The sequence below is a fragment of the Crocodylus siamensis genome, chromosome 6 (genome assembly GCF_052110815.1).
Source record: "Crocodylus siamensis isolate JL-2025a chromosome 6, ASM5211081v1, whole genome shotgun sequence".
Taxonomy (NCBI): Eukaryota; Metazoa; Chordata; order Crocodylia; family Crocodylidae; genus Crocodylus; species Crocodylus siamensis.
This window is the reverse complement of record NC_143400.1, coordinates 4,155,512-4,175,034: the sequence shown is the minus strand read 5'-3', so window position 1 is coordinate 4,175,034 and position 19,523 is coordinate 4,155,512. Positions and strand designations below refer to the sequence as shown.

The 19,523-nt window shown below is 57.2% G+C and overlaps 1 protein-coding gene across 1 annotated transcript; it reads left to right on the top strand.

Annotated features, from left to right (window-relative positions):
* Positions 1-2,514: 2,514 nt before the first annotated feature.
* On the top strand, positions 2,515-19,275 carry STIP1 (stress induced phosphoprotein 1). The gene is made up of 14 exons (XM_090055056.1): positions 2,515-2,597; positions 4,594-4,803; positions 7,029-7,170; positions 7,655-7,796; positions 10,897-11,065; positions 11,425-11,551; positions 13,421-13,523; positions 14,820-14,940; positions 15,618-15,714; positions 16,382-16,506; positions 17,065-17,101; positions 17,246-17,349; positions 17,702-17,874; positions 18,978-19,275. Exons 1-14 carry the CDS (start codon positions 2,589-2,591, stop codon positions 19,048-19,050), a joined length of 1,632 nt encoding a protein of 543 aa, XP_089911182.1. The 5' UTR covers positions 2,515-2,588; the 3' UTR covers positions 19,051-19,275.
* Positions 19,276-19,523: the final 248 nt, after the last annotated feature.

Below are 19,523 nucleotides of genomic sequence, written 5' to 3'. Positions count from 1 at the left end.
CAGATACCTTCTCGTCCCACTTTGGGAGGGGAATGCAGCCTGGGGGGCTGGTTAGAGGAGGGAGAGCCGGGGGCCCAGATGCCTGGCTTCTCTCCCTGCTCTGGGAGCTGGGGACTGAGAGCAAGGGGCTGGAAGCCTGGATGCCTGGGGGCTCTTCCCGCTCTGTGAGGGGAGGGGGGTTGGGGAGGGGGGGCGCTGGGAGCTCAGACACCTGGGTCCTCCCCCTGGTTTGAGGGAAGTGGAGGCTGAGGGGTTAGAGTAAGGGGGTCTGGGAACCTGAACACCTGGGTTCTCTGCCTGGTGTGTAATACCCCCTCGAACAGAAATCCAGCCCCACGCTTTGACCTCTGACCCCTTCCACCTCCTGCTGCAGCCCAAAACCTCTTTGCAGCCAGCAAGGGCTTCAACTACAGCTCCCAGCATGCTGAGCAGAGCCTCCAGGGTCTCCCCCCCCTCGGCCCCCTCCTTGTGGGCAAGTGTGGAGACTGCCTACTTCTAAAGGCAATGCCATTGCAAAGGGGGCTGGAGTTGGACTGGGATATCTCCCCTCCCGCTGTAACCAGAGCTCTGGCTATTTAAAACCAGTGCTTGGGGAGGTGGGGGCTATAAATAGCTCATGGCTGCCTGATCTTGCTGGCTGCTTCAACCATGGACTATATTTAGCCCTACACCCTGTGTGCTGACAGTCAGGACCTTTTGCTGAGCCCCACATGGTATGTGAAACCCTGAGACAGAGGAACATGCATCAGCTTAAAACAAACCTCCGGGCAGGAAGAGGAGCACAAGATAGAGAGAAAGAGAGAGACACACACACACGAATAAAACTTTCCATCACACACCCTAATCCACATTAACCATGCACCCGTTACAGATGAGCACAAGACACTTTGCACTGAACAGAAGTGGCCACATGAGCTATGCAAAGCTGTTGCACAAGCTTGCTGGGGTGTGGGATAGTGCTTTTTACCACAGGGATACTGAGGCATGGAGGATAAGAGCAGGGATAGAAAGAACCCAAGCATCCTGGCTCCAGCCCCCCTCCCCCTGTCATACTGCGCGCACTGGACCCCAGGCCCATTACTGCAGAAAGAACCCAGGACTCCTGGTTCCCCAGTGGTCCCTAATCCACCTGCCCAGGCCACATCTCAGGACAGACCCAGGTGTCCTGGGTTCTTGCTATCTCCTTGCCTAAAACGCACCCAGCCAAGCCCAGGTTACCTGCTACTTCCCACCCCCGGCCGCTCCGCTGGAAGACTTTGGCTGTCCCACAGGCAAGTGCTTCCACACGGAAGCCTCTCCCTGAGATCCTGAGCTGGCAGTCATGTGTGGCAGTGACCACAAGGCACCAGGCTCACAGACATCACAAATGCCCAAGAGCCGAGAAGAACTGTGTATGTACGGGGCATCATGTATACTGGAAGCATGCAAAACATGAGCAGTGGGGACACACGCACATGCCTTGCACATATGAAGCATGAGAACAAGTGCCAGAGGGACACGTGTCTCACATAACTTATGCATTGCCATAGAAATGGGCCCAGTGAGGCCTGAGGCCAAGACTTCAGGCCCAGTGAGGCTGGAGGCAGAGGCAACAGGATCTGACAGGACCTCAAGGCCTTGCATGGGAAGGGGGTGGCATCCTCAGTAAGGGGGCCCAGGCAGCACCAAGCAGAGGGTGCTTGTTCCCTAGGCAACAGCCCCTGCTTGGGAGCAGAGATGAGCCAGGCAGGGGAGTATGAAACCCAGCAGCCCCTGCCAGGACACCTGGGACCTCTCTCCAGTGGGCTGTAGCAGGGGGAGGTGAGACCCCCACACACCTGGTGCAAGGGGTATGAGTAATTGTGCAAGCTCCCCTCGCACAGCAAGGGCTCAAGTGGGGACTGAAACACAAAATCTCCCCTCTGGTGCCCTCCTCATCCCCTGCCTGCCAGGAACAGGCCCTCCAGGCTCTGCCAAGGGCGCCAGACCACCGAGGCTCCTTGCAGGGGACCCCTGCGTTGAAGCCTCCGGATCACACGTGGGCAGGAACTGTCTACTACCGCAACTACGACTAGTGCCTCACGGGTTACACTTCCCGCCACCGCCTCAGCGCCGCCTTTTAAAGGACCACTGGCAGTGACGTCTCGCGGGAGTGGCCCAATCAGGACGCCGCGCCCCGGCGTGGCGTTACGGCGTTGCGGCCAGCCAATGAAAGGAAGGAAAATCCCAGTATGGGGGGGGGCCTTTGACGGACGGAAAGGCGGTTGGACCAATGGGCTCTGAGATGCGAGCAGCAGCCAATCGAAAGAGAGAGGGCGGGGCTCAGTTGTCAGGCGGAAGCCAATGACAACGGGCAAGGGGAGCGATTACGGCATAGGGCTTGATTGACAGGTCCGGAGGACCAATGAGAAGCGGGAATAGACGGGGTGGGCGGGTCCCGCGTTTCAACTAGGCGGTGCGGGGGCCGGGACGGACAGCACCTCCCACCAATCGCAGTGCGGGGGCGGCGGGGTCCCTGCGGGCGGCGGCCAATGGGGCAGCGGGGGCGGGGTTGGGAAGCTTTCTAGCAGGTTCCAGAAGGCAGCGGTGGTCGCGGACCGGCTTGAGCTATGGAGAAGGTGGAGGAGGAGTGTCTGGGGGGAAGGGGGTGTTGAGGAGTCTTGAGGGGCTGGGGGTGCTGTTGGGCGGGGCCATGGGGGGGCCGTGGGGGAGGGGCTGCCCGCCCACCCGTCCTGCCGCACGGGAGGGGGCATCTGGGGGTGCCCCTGGGCCGGGGGAGTAGTGTGGCAGGACGGGGGGGGCCTTGGGGTGGGAAAGGGGGGGTTCCTACTGCCCCCCATCCTGTGAGGAGGGGTTGCTGGGGGCAAAGGGGGCTGAAGGGGTTGGGCTAAATCCGGGTCTGGGGTATGTGGGGGTAGCTGTGTGGGAGGGAGGTTGGGGTATGTGGTTGCTGCTGTGCAGCCTGGGCAGGGTGCGGTGGGGGGCAGCTGCGCTGTCTGCTTCCTTGCAGCCTGAAGAGGCCCTGGCAGGGGCAGGTAGAACGAGTTCCCTGTCGTGTTTCCCCCCTCCTCCTTCGGGCCCTGCCCTGGTGGAGGCTCCCGTGGGTGCTTCTCAGGGCTGGGGCCACCCCCTGCCCCTGCCCGACAGGAGGAGCTGAGACCTGTTTGTGTCAGCACCTCCCTGCTCCTCACAGGTGCCTGGTTCTCCCACCCCCGCACCTGTGCTCTGGTCCCCCGACCCTGGGCTTCCACACGTGCAGCCCTGAGCCCCACATCTTTGGGGCAGATCCAGGCTGGGTGGTTGAGCCTGGCACGGCTCTGTCCCCTTGTGGCGGGGGCTGCTGTGTAGCGGCAGGGGGGGAAGGAGGTGGGGGGTATTGATGGCATGGATTACTCCTCCTTCCACTTCTGCAGGCAGCTGCGTGGGGGCCTTGAAGTGGTAATTATTTCCCTCTGGGCGGCCTCGAGTTTGGAGCTCGGCCCCCACAGCTGGGCTTCAGGTGCTGGATGGGGCTGGGATGCAGCAGGGTAGGGGCTGGAGACCAGGGCAGAGGCAGGTACCTGCAATCAAGTGACTAATTTTTTTTTGGGGGGGGGGCAGAGAGATGCTTCTTCCTGGCAGCTGTGGGCACTGATGCACGGCTTCCTGGCCGCCCCACACGGCACAGTTCCTTCCTGCCCAATCTCCTTGGCTCAAGCTGCCTCTTTCTAGCAATGGGGAAGCACTCATGGAGCTTCTCTCCCTGGATTTCTGCCCAGTCGCAGCCTCCTGAGGCACTGGGTGATCCCTGCTGGAAGTCTTGTCACATCATAGACCAGGCTGGGGAGGCTTAGCTCAGAGGGTAAAGTAGGTTTAGGTTGGATCTTGGGGAAAACTTAACTGCTGGAGCAGGACGGCAGTGGGAGAGAGGGCAGGGGAGCCAGGGACCCTCCATCACTGGAAGGTTCGAGGAGAGGCTGGACAACCACTGGTTGAGGCTGATGTGGGCACAGGGATGCCTCTTCTACTGTGGGGATTTCCCAGGCTTTGGGCAGAGGTGTGCTAGCTGCCACTACTATACCTCTGCCACGTGGAAGGAGGGGGGGCATTTAAACCTTTGCCAGAGGCACTGAGTTTTGGCTGCAGCCAGGCTGAAGGTTGTAATTGCTCTGTGCCTGTGCTGCTGGGACCACAGTTGCTGGCTACAGGGTCTTGCCTCCTCTTGGGGTCAGACTGATGCCACACTGCAGGTCAGGAAGGAATTTTACCCCGCAGTCAAATTAGTATGGGCATGGGAGGGTAGCAGGGGTGCGGCCTCTGCTTGGGATCTTTGGAGTGTGGACTTGTGGCAGCAGCAAGATTATTGGCTTCCGTGATCCCTCTGTTTTCCCTGTGCCAAGCTGTGGGGTGTGATGTCCGGTGTTGTGTCAGGGTTGATTCTAGGCCTGCAATGACACAGATTTGTTTGGGCTGGTTTGGGCAGGGCTGATCCTGCCTTATTCAAATAAATGCAACCTCTGGAGCAAACTTCAGAGTTCAGAGTTGTCCAGGGTAGGGACAGGGGTGTCTGGAGCCCAGTGGTCCCTGGGATACTTCCCGGCTGAGCTAATTCATCCCCTTCTCCCTCCCTCTCAGGTGAATGAGTTGAAGGAGAAAGGCAACAAAGCACTGAGCGCGGGGAACATCGCTGAGGCCATCAAACACTATTCAGAGGCCATCAAGCTAGATGCCAAGAATCACGTGCTGTACAGCAACCGGTCGGCAGCCTACGCCAAGAAGGGGGAGTATCAGAGAGCGCTGGAGGATGCCTGCAAGACAGTGGAGCTCAAGCCGGAGTGGGGCAAGGTGAAGTGGAGGGACAGGTCCAGCTGTATCTGAGGCTGGGGCGTTCCCCAATGACCCCAGTCGTATCTGTGCCTGGGTGGAGTGGTAACTGGGGTGACTTCCAGCTGGGACACAACTCATACACATCATAGGACAGTGATTCCTAACTGCTTTTTTCCTCTTGCCACTGGTTACATGTGGGCATGGGTGGGCTGTGAAGACACCTGGGTTCCATTACCAGCACCATGAAGGGTGCAGTAGGGTAAAACAGTCAGATGCTGGAGTTCCTCAAAGCCCTTTCAAGCATGTAGTGGGATGCCTCATTAGCATTGTTAGGCAGCTCGCAAGAGAAACCTAGGGTTGTCCAATAGGAATCCGTACTGCTCAAAATGTCCTGAGCTGTCGTGATGGGAGGCCTTTGCAAGAAAAGAGTTGCTCTGTTGTTTTTCCTGTGGTCAAGAAAGAAAGCTAAGAGCTGGGATTCTCCAATGGGGGTTGAAAATCTAGAGAAGGTGGGAAGCATGCTGGGAGTCTGTAGTGGGGGTGGGGTGGCCATGAGTCTGTGGGCTAGGGAAGGCAGGCTGGCTGTGGTGGGGGTCAGGGATGTTGCATCTAGTCCAGACCCCTGCTCTAGACAGGACCGGCTCTGGCTAAACCAGCCCAGCTGTGTCTGAGGACAGAGACTTTCCTCCTTCCCCCACTCAGAGCCAGAAAGTCCGCCCCCCATCCCCAGTCTCAGTTTCCCCTGCTGCCATCTCTGTCCTTGTCCTGTCCCATGTGGCCACCAGGAATCATCTCTCTCCGTCTTCATGCTGCAGGGATAAGCCTCCTTCAGTCTTCTCTTCTCCAGATTCCCATCATCCCAGTCCTTCCAGCCTGTTCCCAGGCCTGTATCCCAGACCCCTAATGAGGTTTGTCACTGTCTGCTGAGCTCTTTCTAATCTGTCCTCATCTTTCTGGGGCCCTAGCCTAAACTAACTTCTCCATGGGAAGCCTCACCAGTGCTGAATAGAAGAAGAAAGGCTCTTACAATCATAGCTGGAAGGTTGAGGTCTTAGGCATCTGGGGCTCCTATACATGTGCAGGGAAGCTACTCCGATGTGCTGTAATTACAGACTGAAGCATCCAGCTCGTTTGACGACTTTTTAGTTAAAGTGCCCCCATGGCAATTTTTCAGTGCGGGAATGCTGATACACATGACGCCTCAGGCACTTTAATTAGAGTGGCTCTTGGAGCATGTGTATAAGTGCCCCTGATGTCCTGTTGTAACAACAGCAGCCCCTAATTACTGTAATTCTTTGCATATAATGTGCCCTGCAGTACAACATGCACATTGTTTTTGGAAAAGCAGAATGAAGAAAGATTCTTTTTTTTTTCTCCAAAGTTTTGGCTATCTAGGGCAGGGACAATCTTTGACCAACTTGCCCCTCCCTTTTTTTTCGAACAAAACCTGAAACCTTAGCTGCTGTTGGAGACTGGTCTCCATGGGTGGATCTAGTATTTGGAAAAGAGCTGCAGAGCCTCCAGGGCTGTGAAATAGGAGCAGAGAGAGTAGGAGCAGACAGTAAAACTGCTGAGAGAAAGTTTAGCTTGATTAGTGGTACACTGAGACTATTAAGAGACTATTGCTACCACCTGTGGAGTGAAGAGCACTGAGCTGTGAAGTCAATAGACTCTATCAGGTGCCTGAATAGAAATGTTACAGCTGCTGTGAGTGGGAGTCAAAGCCGAGGGGCTTCTGCCCTGGGCAGAAAATTAGCTTCCCTGTTTAATATACACATCTCAAGTGTGTATTTGTGTGGGGGGGAGGCTGGTTTTATGGGGGAAAAGGAGCGTGTTGTTTGCAAAACATTAATGCTTTCTGTACCACCTGACAAAGAAGTTGGCTTCATTCTTTAGAGACTCAACCCCAGTTCAGGGGGCTCGTTTAATTTGGGGAGGAGGGTTGAATTCGAATATGAATAATTAGTGTACCTTGGGGTGGGTTTGGCCCCACGGTTGCTCTGGGAATCTGGGGTGGAGCCAGGACTTGAACTGGGAGTTACCAGGGAGCTGCTCTCACAAGCAGCCTCAAGCTCACATCTCTGTAGCCAAAGCTAAATCTCTGTGGCCAGGGGCTCTTGCCAGCAGCTGTGCCCACAGGAAACCTGGGTTCCCCATGGGTGGTTGCAGAGTTGGGTTCCCATGATGGGAACCAGAGGCTCCAGGTGTGGCTCCATGACACCCCCTTCCCTCTCCCCTGGCAGGGCTACTCACGGAAGGCAGCAGCCTTGGAGTTCCTGAACCGATTTGAGGAGGCCAAGCGGACGTATGAGGAAGGGCTAAAGCATGAGCCAGGCAACTCGCAGCTGAAGGAGGGGCTCCAGAACATGGAGGCCAGGCTGGCAGGTGCGAGGCAGGGGATGGCCAACATGTGATGGGGGTGTCGCAGGGCAGATCTGCCTGGGGGGCACAGAGGAGAAAGCATCATGATGGCTCAGGCAGGGAGTCCACTGGCAGACGGGGCAGAGAGCTGGGCAATAGACAGGGCAGAGAGTAGAGGGTCACATACAGCAGGGAGAAGAGAACAGAGCAACAGATCCGGCAGAATGCAGAGCAATGGATCCAGCAGGGAATACAGCAGCAAATAGGAGAGAGAGAGAAGAGCAAAGCAGTGGGGAGGGGGCACAGCAACAGAGCAGAGAGCAGAATAGTGGATTGGATCTGGAAGGGAATCAGTGGTGGGGCTGGACCCTCTGGCATCCATGGAGGTGTAACAACCCCCGCCCCCCCCCCACAGCTGCGATCAAGGTGTCTGCACCCACGGGAGTTCTGTGAGGAGCCCACAGGCACCTCAGCCCTGGTATGACCTCCCCTGCATCTCCCCCTGCAGAGAGGAAGTTGATGAACCCCTTCAGCGTGCCCAACCTGTACCAGAAGCTGGAGAGCGATCCCCGCACTCGGACCCTACTCAGCGACCCCAGCTATAAGGAGCTAATTGAGCAGCTCCGGAACAAGCCCTCCGACCTGGGCACGTAAGTCAGGCCCCACCTGGCATGGCTGGAGGTGTGCAGGGGGCATCTGGGTGACTGGGCACTATGCCTTTTGTGGGGGCAGGGACCCTGTCAGATCAGCCTGGACTCAGCTATGCCCAAAAGCTGGCCTGATGTGCATGCACATTTGTTCACTAGTGCATTGATGTATGCCTGGCTTATGCAGCAGGCTAGGAATGCTCATGATGTTTATATACATGCATTCACTCATGCCTGAACATGTACATCCACATCTTGGGTTGGAGGACAGGCTCGTGAGACGTGTGCGTGTGTGTTCACTAGTGTCTGGATGTGTGTGTCCATGTGTCAGCTTGGAGGGCAAGATAGGAACATTCTTGGGGTGTATATGCACATGTGTTCACTAGTGTGTGGATGTGTGCCTCTGCTTGTAAAGTGGGCTGGGAACACTCTCCGTGCATGTGCATACACATGTTCACTAGTGCATGCATGTATGCATCCAGGTTTAGCTTGGATAGCAGGCTAGGAATGTTTCTGGCATGTGCACACAGGTGTGCTAACTAGCTCACAGATGTGTCCACCCCCAGTATAGCTTGTGCGACAGGTTTAAAACACTCCCATGTGTGTTCGCTAATGCACAGATAAGTGCATCCACAGTCTGGTGTCTGTAGCAGTCTGGGAACATACCTGATGTGTCTGCATACACGTGTTCCCTAGCATGCAGACATGTTCCTCCATATGTCAGCTTAGAGAGCAGGTGAGGGGTGTGTGTGCACTAGCATAGTGTACCTGGCATGTGCAGCAGGTTGGAAACATTCCCGGTGCATGTGTGCACACATGTTGACTAGTGGATGCATGTATGTATCCATAGCTTGGCTTGTGTAGCAGGCTGAGAACACTTATATGTGTGTACACATGTTCACTAATGCACAGATATGTATATTCACATATTGGTTCGGAGGGCAGTCTAGGAATACTCGTAGGGCACGTGTACAAACACGTTCGTTAATGTGCAGATGAGTATCCACGTGTCAGCTTGGAGGCCAAGCTAGGAATGCTCCTGGAATGCATGTGCACACATGTTCATTAGTGCATGGATGTGTCTCTGGCTTGTGAAGTAAGCTGGGAACACGCCCTGTGCATGTGCACATGTCTGCCCACTAGTATGTGCATGCGTGCATCTGTGTTCCAGCTTGGATAGTAGGCTAGAAGTGCTCCTGGGGTTTGTATGCACATGTGTTCGCTAGTGTCCTGGATGTGTGCCTGGCATGTGCAGTAGGCAGGGAACACTCCCAGTGTATGTGCGCAGATGTTCACTAGTCCAGTGGTTCTCACCCTTTTCTGTACCAGGACCCATCTGTAAACATTGGTGGCCAGTCGTGCCCCCATAAATAGTTTAAGTAGAAAATAGCTCCCTTGCCCTGCCTGTGCCTTTCAGTCCCAACCCCCAGCCCTCCATTGTGTGGGGCACTGGGGGGCACATGCCCCCCCAGATTTGGAGCCTGGCCAGACTGATACAGCCAGGAGCTACCTCCACAGCCCAGTGGGCAGGACCTGGCATAGGAGGACAGAGTGGGGTGACAAGACTTGTTGCTGCCTCCACCGGAGCTCCTGCGCTGGCACCGCAGGGAAGAGGGGGGCCACACTGCTCTCACCTCCTCCTGTCACCAGTCACTCGCATGCCAAGCTGTGACTCTAGTCAGCCACCACTCTCCCTCAGGCCACCCATGCTGCTTGCCAACCCATTTCCTCTCAGATAGAGCCTGTAGCCTGAGGGGAGCCACCACATTGTGGTGGTCAGGCCATGGTGATGGGATAGAGCCCAGCAGGTGAGCAGCTGGCAGCAGGAGGAGGTGAGGGCAGTGCATCCCCCTCAGTCCATTGTTCCTTGGGCTGCTGGCCACGCAGCTGGCACTGGGGTCCCAGCAGGGGTGGTGGCAACAATGAGTCTTGCTGCTCCGCTCCTCCCTCCCATGCTGAGTCCCATGTGTTGGGCCACAAAAGTGGCTCCTGCCTGTGCCAGTCCAGCCAGGCTGCAGCCCTGTGCCCTCTGTGGGCACACAACTTGGGGAGGGGGCATGTGTACCCCACCAGTGCACTCCCCTGTCTCCCTGAGGTTTAGTTTGTACCCCCACCCCATAGTTACCTGTGGGGAGCTCCACACTGCCTGGCTGCCCCATGTATGTGTGTGCACATGCACTTGGTGCCCCCTGCCTGATCACCCTCCTCCCACTCCCCCCAGCCTCTCGCAGGCTGGAATTCTGCCACCCTCTGAAAGGAAAGCTGCTGTTTCCCACGTTTTTCTTCTTTAAAGGAGAATCCATGTTTAAAGCTTGTCCATGACCCTTTCGTATATTCTTGCAACCCATTTTTGGGCCATGACCCACAGGTTGAGAAACGCTGCACTAGTGCATGGATGTTAGCTCATGCAATAGCTCATGCAATAGGTTTGGAACATCCCCATTAACATCATTAATGTACAGAATAGGTTCACCCACAGCCTGACTTATTCAGCAGGCTGAGAACACTCACAATGCACATATGCACATGTGTTCACTAGCATGCACCTGCGTGTGTATGCATGTGTGCCCACATGTCTACTTGGAGAGCAGGCTAGGAGTACTTGTAGGGTATGCATACACACATGTTCACTAGTGCATGGATGTGTGCATCCACAGTGTAGCTTAGGTAGCTTAGTGATAGGTTTGGAGCATTCCCAGCACACATTTGCAGGTGTGCTCACTAGGGCATATGCTTGCTGGTGCTCTGGATATGTGCTTGTACAGCAGGAGGGGAATGATTTTGGTGAGTGTGAACTCACGTGTCCACTTGCAGCCCATGCATCCCCCTAAGATCAGCAGAGCTATGTATTATTCATGTGCTACCCCTGCGTGGATGCTGCTAATATCGGCATGGAGCTGCACCAGGGGCCGTGGGTGGGTGTGAAGGCATGTGTCCACTTGCATCCCCCAGAGCCAAGACACCCCCTTCCACCTCCACTGTTCAGGAACACTAATCCCTGCCCCCGGCGGTTGTCCCTGCTGTGTCTCCTTGGTGGTCATGGGTGATGTGGGTATTTGGGGCTAGCACATCCATGTTAATGAGCCCATGTCTTCCTGCACAGGAAGCTGCAGGATCCACGGGTGATGACCACACTGAGTGTGCTGCTGGGGGTGGACCTGAGTGCTGGCGATGAGGAGGATGAGGCCATGTCCCCGCCTCCACCTCCCCCGCCCAAGAAGGAGCCCAAGCCTGAGCCCATGGAGGAGGATCTGCCTGAGAACAAGAAGCAGGTAAGCAGCCCCAGAGGTGGCTGTCACAGCCCAGGGCCCAGATACAGTACCTTCTGTACTACCTCCCTAGAGCTTGGGTGGGGGTGGAGCGGAAGGGTGTGAGGCCTAGGGACATATAGGCACATCCAAGCTGCTGGCATCCACCCACGCAGCCTCAGTGCTCACCATGATTGCTGGGCTGGAAATGGCTGTTGATGCCTATTGGATGGAGGATGCTGAGCCCTGACTTCCTGGAAGCTGTGGGAGGGGTGTATGGATATGCCAGCAATAAAGCACCTGTGGGGGTAGGAACCTTGGTGCCAGTAAGGGGGAGGCTTCCTCTACTCTGGGGGGGGATCCCAACTTGTTCTGCTTGGCAGGCCCTGAAGGAGAAGGAGCTGGGGAACGAGGCCTACAAGAAGAAGGACTTTGAGACGGCATTGGCACACTATGACAAGGCCAAAGAGCTGGACCCCACCAACATGACTTATATCACCAACCAGGCGGGTGAGGCACCTCCGTGGCTGGGTCTGGGGAGAGGCAGGATGGACAGTAGGGAGCAGCATACACTCCTGGGAGATCACACAGGGTGGGGGTTACGTGAGCCAGACTGGTCCTTTCAGGGCCTCAACTGCGTCTTGCCTGGCCGTTGTTGAGGCCTTTAAGCTGGGGATAGTAGACAGCATATTTCTGTGAACACAGAGATGACCCCAAAGCACCATACATACAACATGTCATTTTTACCTGAATTGGGGTGGGTGTAGGGAAGATGCTGACTTTCTATCCCAAGATAGAAGCCCCCACCAGGCTTTGATTCCTTCTTGCAGTGGCTGTGGCATTTCTATTCAGGCAGCTGAGGGGAATACTAGAGCAATGGAGCTGGAAGGGAGCTCCAAAGGCTTCATCTAGTCCAACCCCTGCCAGAGCAGGATCAGCCCTGTCCAAACCAACCCAGACAATTCCAGCAAACTACTGTCAGAGACACAGCACCAGACATCACATCCCAGCCTGCCCCAGGGAAGGCAGGGGGACTGCAGCAGGCAATGTCTTGCTTCTATGAAACATTGTCAATACACACTCCAGTGATTCCCAAGTAGAGGCCATGCCCTTGCTTCAGAGGAAACCCCCCGCCCTCCCCACACACACACAGAGTCCATACCAATCTCATCAGCTGGGAAAAGTCCTTCCTGACCCCCAGTAAGGGCATTGGTCTGACCCTGAGTGGAGGGGCAAGACTCTATCCAGGAACCTCTGGCTTTGGTCCCAGGAGGAGCATTGGCACAGCTTAGTTCCCATCCCTAGCCTGGCTGCAGCCAACACCAAGCACCTGTGGGGGAGACTTAAAACCCCCTGAACCATGGAGCAGAAAAGAGGAAGGGGCAACTAGCCCAGAAGCCTGGGACATCCTCATAGTAGAACACAGGCATCATGACATGTGGATCAACCCTGACCCAGTGGCTGTCCAGCCTCTTGATCCATCCAGTGATGGAGGGTGCATAGCTCACCCGCACATCTATTCCACTTCACAGCTTCTTGTTCATCACCCTGCTCAGGATCAGGCCAATTCTACATTGGGGTCAGGAGGGAATTCCACCCCTGCCCCCAGTCAGGTTGGTCTGGACTAGGGGGTTTTTGCTTTTTTCTGTAGTGGGGACATGGCCTCTGCCTGGGCTGTCTAGTGTTCATAAACAGTAGTTACAGCAACAGGACATTGGCCACCGTGGTCCCCTAGCTTTCCCTGGGGGCAGGTTAGGGTGTAATGTCTGGTGCTGTGTCAGGGCTGATGGTCATTGGATGGAGAGGTTGGATGCTGGATTTGGCTGAGATGGTTTGGACAGGGCTGTTCCTACCTCAGGCAAGGGGTTGAATTAGGTGTGACCTGCGGAAGTCCCTTCCAGCCCCACTTCTCTATTGTTTCTAGGTCATGTCTAGTCCAATTGAGGTGGGATCATGTGGAAGGGACCTCCAGAGGTCATTGTGATTCTGAGACTGCTGGAGGTCCCTTTCAGGTGATCCTGCTTTAGGTGGACTTGACTTAAAAATCAAAATCATACAGAAGCGGGGTTGGAAGGGACCTCCGGAGGTCTCTTTCACCCCAGCTTCTCTATGGTTTCTGTGAGCCCCATGTGGAGTGAAGAACAATGAGCCATTACATGGCATGGTGCAGCTGGGGTCAAAGCAAGGGGGCACAAACTCAGCTTCCCCATTTAATTGATGCACCCTGATTTTGGGAGAAATACCATGTGTTCTGGGTAACAACACACCTCTTCTCCCCATGTGTATCCATGCCTGGAGTTTCAAGGTGGGGTTGGGAGGGGAGGGGTCTTTATTCAGGCTGGGTGCAGGGATCTGACCCATTTCTTCCCCTTGCCGCAGCTGTGTACTTTGAGAAGAGTGACTACAACAAGTGTCGGGAGCTGTGCAAACAGGCCATCGAGGTGGGCAGGGAGAACCGGGAAGACTATCGCCAGATTGCCAAGTGAGTGCTGTGGGGTTTGCCCCAGGCGGGGGAGGGCTCTGGGCAGCCCCTTCTTTCTCTGGGGGAGGGGGCAGAATTTGAATACCACCGCAGCCCTTCTCTGCAGCCAGGAGGTGCTCCTGCCCCTTGTGCCCCCAGCCAGGGTTGGAGCAGGGCCTTAGACACAGTGTCTTGTGCCGGCTGGGCCACCAGCATGGGTAGACATTGGTACTCCACCTCTGTCCTAGCTGGGACCCACCTACCAGTCACTAGTTTCAAACTGGCCTGCCTAGGCAGAGAGTGGTCCTAGCTTGGCCCCAGGCACCTGGATGTTCTTCCCTGCCCCCCTCCCATGTGCTTGGCACCATTCCCTCCTGGCAGGTCCAGTACTGCCCCCCTGCACACTGGGATTGGGTCCCATAAGCCTCGTGCCACTGCCCTCTGGATGCTGAGTTTGGGTCCTGAGAGCCTGGTGCTGCCTCGTCCCTTACTTCCCCCACGCTGGGTGCTGGGATTGGGTCCCAGGTGCCACCCCCTGCTGCTCCCTGTGTGCCAGGATTGGGTTCTGGGAGTCTGCACATGCCAGTACCTGGGGGCCTGGTACTACCCCTTCTCACTGCCCACATGCAGAAATTGTACCCCAGAGGCCCAGCACCACCCTTGCCTGCCCCCTGTGCACTGGGATTGGATCCTGGGGACCTGGTACGATCCCCTTCCACCCTCCATGCACTGGGATTGGATCCTGTGGGCCGGCACGGCCACTTTTGTCTGCTCTGTGTGCCAGGATTGAGTTCCATTGGTCCAGCACCACTCCTCATGCAACAGGATTGGGTCCCAGGGGCCTGGCACTGCCAGTTCCCTCCCTCCCTCCCCCATGTGCCATGATTGGGCCCTGGAGGCCTGGGACTGCCCCCACCAACCCTTCTGCATACTGGAATTGGGCCCTAGGGACCCAGCACCACCCATTCCTGGCCTTGCACACTGGGATCAGGCCCACTGCGACCTTCTTCCCTACCCCGAAGCTTCCAGACCTGTGAGGGGCCCAGATGATGGTGCTATGACCCAAGGCTCAAGCATCCTTGGTGTGTAGACCCGTAGCAAGGAGAGAGTCACTAATGCCTGCAGAGTGACGAGATTAGCAGGAGCCAGGGGATTGTGAGCTGTGATGTCTAGGGACCCCCTTGTTGCTGCCCATGCCAGTCAGCTTGAGCCCCTCTGCCCCAGGTGGTCCCGTAGGTCTGTGGGGGGGAACCTGCCCACCCCCGATCCCGTCTGTTTCCCCCAGCTCACACTGGCTGCTGTCTGCCCCCTTGCCAGGGCCTATGCCCGCATTGGGAATTCTTACTTCAAGGAGGAGCAGTACAAGGAAGCCATCCAGTTCTACAACAAGTCCCTGACGGAGCATCGCACCCCTGATGTGCTCAAGAAATGCCAGCAGGTGTGGGGTTGGGGGGCTGCTTTTGTGGCCATCCCCAGGGGTGGGGGGTCCTAGCCAGCCTCAGAGCTTGTGGGCACCTGGTAGCAGGAGCTGGGACCTTTTTGGGGTTGCCTCCCCAAAACGGGGATGTCTGGATTCTTTCCCAGCTCAGGGAGGGGAGTGGGGTGGTTGAAGGAGGGCTTAGAGCAGGGAGAAACACCTGGGATGCCTGGGTTTTTATGTAGGAGAGGGGAGGAGGGGCTGGGGGTTAGAGCAGGGAGTGCTGGGAGCCCAGATGCCTGGATTCTCTCCCAACCTGGGGAGGCTGGCAGGTTAAAGCAGGGCTTGGAGATGGGACGCTGGGGTTCTCTCCCACCTCTGGGAGGAAAGTGGGGGCTGCGGGGGGCAGAGGAAGGGGTCTGGGAGACCTGACATCTGGGTTATCGGATCTGGGAGGAGAGTGGATTCAGGTGGGTTTACAGAAGTGGGTAGGGGGGTGGGGCTGGGAGCTTAGACATCTGGGTTCTTTCCCAGCTGAGTGGGGGCCAGGGGGTTAGAGCAGGGGGCGCTGGGAGCCAGGTCACCTGGGTTCTCTTCAACTCTGGGAGGGCAGTGGAGATTGTGATTGGGAGCCCGGACACCTGGGTTCCCCCACTCCATCTGCCCTGCTCCCCCCATTCCTCCCTGTTCCCCCACAGGCTGAGAAGATCCTGAAGGAGCAGGAGCGCCTGGCCTACATCAACCCTGACCTGGCCTTGGAGGAGAAGAACAAGGGCAACGAGTGCTTCCAGAAAGGTCAGGGGCAGGGTTATGGGGAGGTGGGGCTACATTCTTGGGGATGGGGCCATGTCCTTGGAGGGTGGGGCTTAGGAATGGAACCCTCATTGGACAGCAGGGTTATGTCATTGGGGAAAGAGGTGGGGGTGTGCTCTGGTGGTATCAGGGGGTGGAGCTGGGTCTTGGGGGTGTGCCTGTGGGGGGGGTGCAGTGGCATTTGGGTGGGGCTGTAGTGGGGGCAGGCCTAGAAGGGTATGGGGGGGTGGGATTGGTGGGGCCTGGGGATGGGGCTATGATGTGGGGGCAGGGCTATGCCATTTGGGGGCAGTTGTAGGTTATTTTGGGGGGGCTGTCATGGCTGGAGCTAAATTATGGGATTTGATAGGGGGGAGCTGGGTTGTGGGTGCTGTCATGGAGTGGGGCTAGGTTATAAAGTGTTATTACAGGGGCAGGGCTAAGTTGCGATTGAGGCGGGGTGGAGCCATGTCATGGCATGGGGTAGAGGTGTATATAAGCAACTGTCATTTTGAAGTGAGGGAGAATGATGCTTCCTTGGTGCTGGCATCAGCCATGGGGGACCCAGGTGTCCTGGCTTCCCCCCTGACCCCTGGCCAATCGAGGAGCCCAGGGCCACGTGTGGCTGTAGTCTCGGGACCCCCATGACATGCTCTCTGCCCCCCCCCAGGCGACTACCCCCAGGCCATGAAGCACTACACGGAAGCCATCAAGCGCAACCCCCATGATGCCAAACTCTACAGCAACCGGGCAGCCTGCTACACCAAGCTGCTCGAGTTTCAGCTCGCCCTTAAGGTGTGTGCCCGGATGCCTGGGTTCCCTCCCACCTAGGGAGGTGGTGTGGCTGGGATCCCGGTCACCTAGGTTCTCCCCCACCTCAGAATGGAGTGTGGTGGGATAGAGCAGGGGCCCAGACACCTGGTTCCTCTCCAGATTTGGAGTCTGGGAGATCAGAGCAGCCAGGATCCTGGGTTCTCTCCCAGTGGGAGGTGGGCAGTGGGGACTGTGGTGTTGGGTCCAGTGGTTTGTCCTAGCCTGCTCCCTCAGCCCCACCAACCCAGAAAAGATTTCCACTATGTGGGGATACAGGGCCCCTAGTCTGGTGCTGGTATGCGGCTGGCTCTGGGGTGGAGCATTGAGGGAAGTTTTGGGGTACAGAGCCAGCTGCAGCCCCTGGTGCTCCCCACAGCCAATCGCAGCCTGTCCTTCCCAGGGCCTCAACCCAATACTGGGATGTGACCAGTTCTGGGCTGGGACGTCAGGGGTCCTTTCATCCAGTATCAGAGCCTTTAACCCTTTTAGTGCCCATGTGCTCCAAAGAACTTCTTACCACTCTGCCTTTTCCTTCTCCAGGACTGTGAAGAATGTATCCGGCTAGAACCAACCTTCAGTAAGTAACCAGCAGGGCATCTGTCTGGGGGCTTGTCTGTGTGTCCCCCACCCACATAGGGGTGGGGAGGAGCTGTCTGTCTGGCCCCATGAGGCTGACTCTGGGGGGCTGTGGTCCCCCTTCCCCCCCAACAACTTGATTTAGTCAAGGGCTACACCCGGAAAGCAGCAGCCTTGGAAGCCATGAAGGACTACACCAAAGCCATGGACGTCTACCAGAAGGCACTGGACCTGGACTCCAACTGCAAGGTCAGGGTTGGGGGGGGCCATGAGGGGGCTGGGGCTTTAGCCAGGGACCCACAGGGCATCCAGTCCTGGCCAGGGAGGTCTGGACAGCACCCAGCATCCCTTGATCTCAGCTTGTGACAAGGGGAGGTCTGGACAGTGCCCCTTATCTTGTCCTGACAGGGTCTGTACAGTGCCTGGCACCCCCTCATTTCAGTGCTTTCCCAGTTCAGAGGGAGGAGGGGTGGTTTGAGCAGCAGGGCTAGGAGTCCGGACACCTGGGTCCTATCCCAGTTTTGGGAGGGGAATGGAACTCCACCCATAGGTCCAAGGAGTCTTGCCCTCACTGGCTTGTGCTCTCCCTTTCCCGTTGCAGGAGGCAGCAGACGGCTACCAGCGCTGCCTGCTGGCCCAGTACAACCGCAATGACACGCCTGAGGACGTGAAGCGCCGCGCCATGGCTGACCCCGAGGTGCAGCAGATCATGAGCGACCCGGCCATGCGCCTCATCCTGGAGCAGATGCAGAAGGACCCCCAGGCCCTCAGCGAGTGAGTGGGGAAGGGGTGGGCAGCGGGGGGGTCACTGCGGCTTCCTGGGCACAGGCACAGGGGTGTCTCCATCTCCAGGAGGGGGTGGTGCTTGCATTCGGCACCAGGTGGCGCTGCTGCATTTGAAGGCAGCTGTATATGCACAGCCAACCCTAGAGCCAGCTGCATCCATGGCCTTGTATCCCCAGCCCCGATGCCCCCAGAGCTGGCTGCCAGTGTTACATTCAGCCTGCAGTAACCCATCCCAGAGCTGGCTGCATCTGGGCAAGGGGTCCTGTATCCCTAGTCCATGACATCCCACCCCAGAGCCAGTTGCAGCTGTGTTTATATCTGGCCCCTTATGCCCTACCCCAGAGCCAGCTGCATCTGCTCTGCTCTGCTGCCAGCAAACAGAACAACCCAGAGATGATGACATCTTAGCTACATTTAGCCCTGATCTCCCCACCCCCATGCCTCAGCCAGCTGCATTGCAGCACCCAACAAGGGGCCTCGTATTGCCAGCCCTGTGTGTTATACTCGGCCCATGACACAGTCAACCCCAGAGCCAGCTGCATCTCTTCTACTCAGCTGATAGCAAACACAAAAAGCCCAGAAACAGCAGCACCACTGGAAAGGTGGCACTGGGGCCAAGCATAACAGAGCCAGCCACATCCTAGCGCTGGGCACAGAGGCCCCATATCCCTAGCCCTGCATGGCCCACCCCAGAACTGGCTGCAGCTGCGTTACACCCACCCACTTATGCCCTACCTCGGAGCTGGCTGCATCCCTGCACCTTTCAAGGGGCCCTGTATCCCCAGCCCCAGAGGTGGCTGCATCACCATTATACTGAGCTGGCTCTGGCCCTGCCCCAAATGCATTTGTGTTATACCCAGTAACCCCCACCCAAGAAGTGGCTGCATTGGTTGTATTTGGCCCACAACACAGCCTACCCCAGAGCTGGCTGTGTCTGTTACACCCAGCCGTCGGCATCCCCTAGAGGTAGCCACAGACTGTTACACCTAGATGCCGCCACTGCCCAGAGCTAGTCACAGACTGTTACTCCCAACCCTCAGCTTACCCCCCCCAGAGCCAGCCGCATCTTGACTGTTCTTCCTTACCCGCAGACACTTGAAGAACCCAGTCATTGCCCAGAAGATCCAGAAGCTGATGGACGTTGGTTTGATTGCCATTCGGTGATGACGGGTCTGCCTGCCTGCCCCCATCGTGTGCCCCCCCCGCCCCTGGGGGCACAGAGACTCATACTGGGGCCTTACTGTCCCCTCCAGGTGCCCCCTCCCCCCGGGGGGCCCCGAAGGGGGACAGGAGGGGGGGCCCACAGCCTCTGCTGTGGGGGGAGGGGGGATGTCTCCAGCTGCACGACTGCCTTGTCCTGCTGCATTCCAATAAACAAGCAAAGCAGTCGCCCTTGGCTCCACTCGTCCCTCCCTGCCCCCAGTGGAGGGGTTGCTCTGCCTCCTCTACAGGGCAGGCTGTGGGGCACCCCCCTGACTCTAACCAGACAGAGGAAGTGACATCGTACTGGGGGGGCAGCTACCACCTAAGCTCCTCCCTGGGGGTGGAGCCTGTGGACCTGCCTCACCCCCACTCTCCTGCCTCACTAGGGGGGCTGACCATCCCCCACATACCCCAAAACCCCCGTGTGTGTGTGT